This window comes from Trichoderma aggressivum (assembly GCF_033847375.1).
Source record: "Trichoderma aggressivum f. europaeum strain CBS 100526 chromosome Unknown scaffold_021, whole genome shotgun sequence".
Classification (NCBI taxonomy): domain Eukaryota; kingdom Fungi; phylum Ascomycota; class Sordariomycetes; order Hypocreales; family Hypocreaceae; genus Trichoderma; species Trichoderma aggressivum.
The window spans coordinates 207,402-214,524 of record NW_026946387.1 but is presented as its reverse complement, the minus strand read 5'-3'; the positions used below and the strand labels follow the sequence as shown (position 1 = coordinate 214,524).

The 7,123-nt window shown below is 56.1% G+C and overlaps 2 protein-coding genes across 2 annotated transcripts in view; one reads left to right on the top strand and one right to left on the bottom strand.

The window, feature by feature from the left end:
- Triagg1_5743 (transcriptional regulator family: Fungal Specific TF) overlaps nt 1–665 on the bottom strand; it is a gene marked incomplete at both ends in the record, with an annotated part of 3,396 nt that extends 2,731 nt beyond the window's left edge. Inside the window, one exon of the mRNA XM_062900291.1 lies at nt 212–665. Within this exon, the coding sequence (XP_062755256.1) occupies nt 212–665 (454 nt within the window). The remainder of the gene's footprint in view (nt 1–211) is intronic.
- Nucleotides 666–3,988: 3,323 nt separating this feature from the next.
- Triagg1_5742 (uncharacterized protein) lies at nt 3,989–5,928 on the top strand (the record flags this gene model as incomplete). Its single annotated transcript, XM_062900290.1, has 4 exons — nt 3,989–4,446; nt 4,492–5,256; nt 5,446–5,580; nt 5,790–5,928. 4 exons carry the CDS (start codon nt 3,989–3,991, stop codon nt 5,926–5,928), a joined length of 1,497 nt encoding a protein of 498 aa, XP_062755255.1.
- Between the last annotated feature and the right edge of the window lie 1,195 nt (nt 5,929–7,123).

Genomic DNA, 7,123 nt, shown 5'->3' with positions numbered 1-7,123 from the left:
CCCCCCCCCCCCCCCCCCCCCCCCCCCCCCCCCCCCCCCCCCCCCCCCCCCCCCAGCGAGTACTCGTAGTACAAAAAAAACTAAAAGGCAGACCAAACGAGTAATAGTGCATGCAATGTCAGGGAATGGTAAGACAGGGGAGGGTGGTTCCCAAAGCTGGCGTGGGGTGGCATTTGCTCCAGCGTAGCATCTGCTTGCGGGTTTGACTTACCATTGTCCAAAGGTATCAATGCCATTTCGATTGGCGTGTCTACCGCTGCTACCGCCATATGGATTTGCTCTTGCGCCGGCCAGGGCAGCGTCGACGTCGAAATCAGAGAAGACGATGATTCGGTCGAGGCCGGAGAGGAGCCCGCGTCAACCGGCGCTGGCAAAGGGGTCCGGGACGCCCTAGCACCGGAGGTGGCTCCGCGGCCGCCCCCACGGCTGCGGACACGGCGACGGACACGGCGGGCACCACGGGCGCCAGGGGCAGCGGGGAGAACATGAAAGGCTGAAGCCACAGCAGCCTCCTCTGCAGGGACTACGGGCGTGTTCTCTGGCGCAGGCCGGAGCGGCCGCTGGCGAGGGTGAGCCTGGGATTGAGAGTGCGGATGCGAGGGCTGCGGGTGTGGCGCCAGTTTGATGCGCTTGGCCGGGCGCCCTTGGTCCAACGAGTCTCCCATTCTGTGCGAGTCAGGTGCTTGCTGGAAGCGAAGAGACCAGGCTCGCGTGGCAACGAGGATTCGGGACGCCTGGATTCAAACTGTATAGGCAGGCCGCAGACGCACGCCAGGCTTGTCAATGGTGGGCTCACGGACGGCGGACAGGAACACGCGCACACATGCACACACGGGCCAGGGTGTGGGTGTCACTGAAGCCTGGACGACAACCAAAGGCAGGCTGGCGGTGGACCATGCACAATTAATAAAGCCGATCGCCAATTACCAGCCGGCAGTGGCCTCGCGAGAAGAGTATTTGCCGGGCTGTACCAAGTATGACCAGAAGCGGGCGTTTCATCCACGGGCTCGGCCAGCCGGGTCAAATCAGAAGCCACCCTGTGGCTTTACTGTAGCGATCAGATCTGGTACTGTATCTAGTTTTGTAAAGAGTGAGTAAGATGACCATCAGGGCGTGTAAGTGTATGAATCGTGCGTGAGATCGTGTGTGTGGGGAGAGGGAACTCTTCGGTACAACAACCAGGCTCTGGACCTCCACAGTGGCCCAACTGGAGGAAACAACGGCGAGGGCATGCAGTGAGATTCAAAGCGAAAAGAGGCAGAAGATGCTAAGACTGTTGGTTGGGAGAGGGAAGTTGTTGTCTGCATGGACCAAGAGTAACTTAATACAACGTACCAGGTGGCGTGTGTTGCAAAAAATGCAGGCATGTACTCCGTATCAAGGGTAGAGAAAGCGGATTAAGTGCGTGCAGCAGGTTCAATAAGCTCGGGACACAACTAATACACAGGTCGATTCGGCAAACGCAACAACGGTTGAGACTAACGCGAGAATGATCAGATACCATAAGGGTACGCGTACCAACAGAGCGATTCGTCCGATATGGGGGATGGAGTGCAGGATTGGCCGAGGGGTGGTGGCCTGGTACTTGCTCGGGCCTAGGGGTGGTAGGGGGTAAAACGAGAAAAGCGAAAACCATGCGCGTGAGGAAGCCCAGAAAAAAAAATCTGCAGCGACCAACTTGGGCTTCCGACTCAGCCGGCGACGATCTGGGGTGTTGGATCTGAGGCGCCGAGAGAGGCAACAAGAGGATAAGATTGGGGCGGGAGTGTGGAAAGAGGAGGAGGAGCAGAAGAGAAAAGAGAAAACAAGGAGAAAGCCGAGGATCGGCGAAAAACTTTTCTCACGCTCCTCTCTCTTTTCTCGTGAGGGGAGTAAGAAGATTTAGAAGAAAAAAAAAAGGGCCCCATGAAGGAGCCAGAATCCACCGGACAAGACACCAAGACCCCCCCTCGTGCCGGGCATCAACTGGGTTACGAGAGAGAAGAAGTGGCACTTACCCACGAAGTAGCTCCGCTTGCGAGAGAATATACCGCATTAAACGGTCCCTGAAGATCGGGAGGGACCAACTCGAGTGGTAATCAACAGTGTAGAAGCGTCGCGATGATACGAGCGGGTGTTACTCGCACTCCGGGCAGTGGTAGCAGTACAAAGCAGTCAGACGGAGAACACAAACCCCCGGGGCGAGAACGCGTGAGCTTCCTGGCTGATTCCTTTATGTATTCTGGATCTTGGGGGGGAATCTGGGTAGGAGTCAAGAAGTTTGTAGGTCCAAGGACCATCTTATTCGAACTCTCTTGGTCGTGCTAGTCGTCGATTGTCTTGTTCCGCCTAGATACAGCGTCTCCCAAAGAGGGTGCGTATAGCATGGGCATGACCGGGCCCTTGGAACCTGGAGATGGCCATAATTTCTTTTGCTTGGGGGCCTTGTACTGTACAAAGCCCCGTTTCTGCACCAGCGTGATGCTTCCGGCCTACTGGTGCCCTCTGGAGCCTCACGATCGCGCTGTCCGACCAGGATGCTCATGATCGGGGCCAGGGTCCTGGCCTCACCGAGTGGAGAAGTGCTGTGCCATCCCTGCAACAAGGGATTGCTCGTTGCAGCTGGTGGTCCTCCAAGCTTCCCCAAGGGCCGTCCAGATGATCGACGAGCAGCCAATCCGACAATAGCCTAACGCACATGGAGACACGGCTCGCATACCGGTGTGCAGGGGTCGAGGCCTTGACTGCTTCTGGTGCCTTAGCGTGGCCAGCTCACGGCAGCTCGAACGGCGCCTTTGTTGTTGTCTCTTCTCTCGCCAGCTCCTCGACGGCTCAGGTTATCGCGGCCAATCAACGGCCTGGCTCCTGCGGCCACCCAAGTGCTGCACCATTTGCTGTGATTTGCCTCCCCTCCAGGCTCAAAAGGGGCCGCCGTCCGTCTGTGACGCCGTGAAGCTCGCTTCTGTTGCACAGCCCGGCGTTTCTCGATCTCTCTTTTTGACTCCCCCCCCCCTTCTTTGGCGTCTCCTGCTTCGCTCGGACGGGTATTTCTGGCTCCAGGCCCCGAGCCATCGCCACCCCCATCTTCTGCCCGTCTCTACCCTCTACTGTACCTCTATCTCGTCGTCTCCTCTGGTCTCTTCGCGCCCTCTCAGTCAAGTGCGGAGTCGGGTGGGTAACACAAACCAGGCGATTGGCCTCACGATCCTTTGCACTCAAGGCAGGGGTGGCCGTCGTCGCGCCAATCACAGGCATATCAGTCACAGAGTGGCCACTAACCTCAGCCGAATCAAGACCCCTGGTCCCTCTCCATCTCAAGCCCACCCCAAGAGAAAAGACACAAACATGGGAAATCCCATCGCCCCGTGATTATTCATCCTTCCCATTCCCATTCCATCTGCGAGAGAGCCTCACCTCACTTGCGAGTGGGACGCCGGAGTGCTCACTAAAAAAGAGCACGCACGACGGCCCCTTTCCCTTTGCCCACTTGGCTTGGACCTACAGTACGCAACTCCAACCGCGGCTTTCGGATCGGTCCCTTAATACTTAGTTCACTTTTACCTTGAGCCGTCAGTCACCAGGTCACCACAAGGCTGGCCGGGTTCTGCTGCCTCTTGTCCCGGGTCGCGGCCCACGGGAAGGCTACTCTAAGTCTCAGCCATCGTCCCTCCTGTTTGAATCTCGTCATCGTTTGTTAGCCCTCGGGTGGTGCTGCTGCTGCCAGTATTATATCGGCTTGTTGTCAGCGAGCGAGTGAGCCCGAGCGGGGCGATTGGAGAGCAAGCGATCGGCTCAATCAATCGTCAACGCTAGAGCTGGGGATCGGGCAGAGGTGAGGTTTCACTTCAGCCTCATGGCCTGATAGGGGAGAGCTCCCCTGGGACAGAAAAACTTCCTGGTTCTAGACTGTCTACTCTCCAGAGTGCCGAGTAGTATATCCCAGGCTAAAGCCTCCGTTTCTTCTCCAGAAGCCGGAAGTCCTGTAATACAGGTAGTGTCAACTCACACTATGCCGCCACTCAGCACCACACATGTCTTCAAGTTTGGACTTACCACGCCGCCTGCAACTGAGTCTCTGGAAACTCTGATTCTGGAGCACCTCGAATTGGCCGCTCACAAAGTCGAGCTGGCTGCGGGTGACTTATTCTCTGCCTCTGCCCCGTCGTCGGAGTCGTGCCCAGCCGGACCACAAGATGTCGCCGCTCTGGTGACCGAGATGGGAGACTACTTAGCCCGAACCGCCCTGATATGGTCCTCTCTCATTCAAAGTCTCATCCAGGGACCTCACATTGATCATGTTACTCTACAAATCCTCGAAAAGTCCCGAGCAGACACTCGGGTTTCAGACCTCGCCGCGTCCGTTTCCATGGACGTGACCCTCAGTCGCCTTCGGTATGTATATGTTGCTTCTTCTTCAACCGTTTCTGCCCTCCTTCCTTACCTTTTGCTTCCCCCCCTTGTCAACATGTAGGTATTGGCACAGACTAACCGTATCATGGCTATGGCGTGCAGTAAGATGCGCGACCTGGCAGAGCAGTACGCTCGAGACGTTCAAACAGTATGGACAGTTGGAGGCGGCAGGAGGTCGAGTCTGGCTTCACATGTGCCCCGGATGTCCATCTCGTCACACGACGGCCCCCCATCCGCTGCCCCATCGGTGACCTCATCGGCGACCTCGTTGGACATGCAAGAGGTGCCTGATGCGTTCTTGCGCGCACCTAAACGTCGCAAGCAACTTCCCGATGCCGCCGCTGTACCGCGTGAACGAGCGCCGGCGGTGCCACATCCACCACTGCCGCCGCTCCCGCTCTTACCGCCGGCTTCATCACTCTTATTGCCGCCCATCTTGTCGGATACCGCCGACTCAACAGGACCGCCGCTGAGCCACCCACCGCCGAGACCGCCGAAGCTATCAAGGGCTGCGGCGAGAAGAGAGGCCGAATCAAGGCCATTACTAATTTCAACGCCAATGGCCCCAATGCCAATAGCAGCAGCATCGGCCACGGCGTCTGAATCACCACCAACCCCTCCACCACCAGAAACTCCAGAGTCCGTAGCAACGCCGGCGTCCGACGCGACGGCAACTGGGGCAAACCCTCCCGAGCAAGATGAGTCAGACGACTACTCGGATGAGAATGAATTTGCCGGCATCAACATGAAGGCCTTGAAGCAACGAGGCAAGGGCAAATACTACTGCCCCAGGGGGCATCAGTGCGACAAAGGCGGAGTCGATAAACATGGCAACCTGATACTCTTCGATCGTAACTCATCTTTTGCGTATGTAGTCATCTCCCCATTCAGCGCGTGGCGCATGGCAGGCTCTCATTCCCTGCTTCCCTCTGCCTTTCCAGTATCCAACCCCAGGAATTTTGTTTTGGAAAGTCAAGGGGCCCTGCTCCCGAAAATAGGCGGAAGACGACCTGCGACGAGTGCTTCGGTGGACATGTTTGCTAACATCTCACACAGGCAACACTGTAACAAACATCGAAAGCCCTGGCGGTGTGATGTGCCTGGCTGTCCGAATCCTCCCAAGAAGCGTCGGTTTGCGCGCCGTGACGGGCTGGAACGTCACAAAGCCACAGTCAAGCATTACTTTATGACGTGAGTGGGAGAAGACTCCCTCCTCCTTGTGCAACCAGATTGGCTTACAAAACGCGTTATGCGTAGACAGATATGAAAATGACGTTCCATCTCAAGACCCTGAAGACACCGGGTGGGGAGGGGAAATGAACGTGCTGCAGGGATCGCACGATGGAATCAATCACAGGTGACGGGCGAAAAGCTGCCCGTCAGCTGCTGAGGTTCTGCAGAACAAGGCCAGCTGGGCCTGACGATCTCACAACGCGCCTCAACAACAAGTGTAAGCGCCTTCTCAAGGATCGGGTTCCGTCAGCTGGAGAAGGGACAGGACGCAGCACTGGCCAGAGCGGAGTCGAAACGAGTCGGTGAACCTGGCCTAGATGCCGTCCCCACGCCCACGGCTCTCCCCGAGTCCGCGCCTTGTTAGTCCCAACGCCATCCACAGGTGGATCGGGCTATCATTGCCCGTCTCTTAGCCCCCGATGTCACGGTACCCATCGTCCCCCGGTACACACTAATTTTGTCTTTTGCGCTATCAGGACTTGGTGGCTTGCGTCCAATTTGGTTCCCCCTGTTTTGCCAAGCAAGGGAGGGTTGGTTTTGTTGCGTTTCTTTTCTTTTTTCTTGGTGGCGCTATGTTCTTGCTTTGTTAGCACAGCATCGGAAAACGCAGCTCGCTCTGAGTGGCTAGATTATACGAGGATAACGATGACGACGAAGACGGAGTCAGGCTAACTGACTCAACTATCGGGTTTAATAACACACGGGACGGAATAAAAAGGAAGGGCAAGATAGCGGGCGTTTAGTTAATTCGAGGGGCGGGGCCACCCATGTACATGTTTCCGCATCCTGGAGAGCTGAACTCTGGGATCTGTCCATGACTTCTCTTTGTGGATATACTTTCCTAGAAAAAAGAGAGAGCTGATACGATCCATTGATCCTTAATGTTCCGCGATGATAACCGTAAGCCAGGGGGAAAACAAGGCGAGGCAGTTTTTTCCGGACCCGAATTGTGTATTCGCCCGACCAGGAGACTGATCGTTCAAGGTGGTAAACTGGCTAGGTTCCAGTGTTTCGAGTGTTAGTTGGAGGGACGGTTCCATTCATTGGGCTTCAACGCCCATGATGCCTGATGAACTGATGCCAGGTCGCTTGCCGTCGCTTCCCAATCCAAGGAGTGCACCTTGTCCTGGAAAGGGTTTGGCCGTACTCTAAGCCTCATACGGAGAGGGGAGAGAGCTTTCCAGAAAAAAAAAGCAAACATCGTGTAGCACATAGAGTGTCAGACAGCGGGCTGTACGAGTATGTACTCCGTAATCGTATCCCAAATTGTGCCCAATATTACCATCTGAGCCTCGTGTATTTCCTCCCAATCTCTCGTCTCAGGCCGAAAATCAGCAGGAAGTCTGCTGCTGCACTATCCCCGCTTCTCGCCCTTCAGACCAAGGTGTAACCATGCTTCAATGCCAACTATGCCCTTTCTCTTGATTAACTTACTTTGGCGCTCTCATATCATGAATCAGGTCACGCGGTGATGCACATTTCCACCCTGCATGAATCCTTG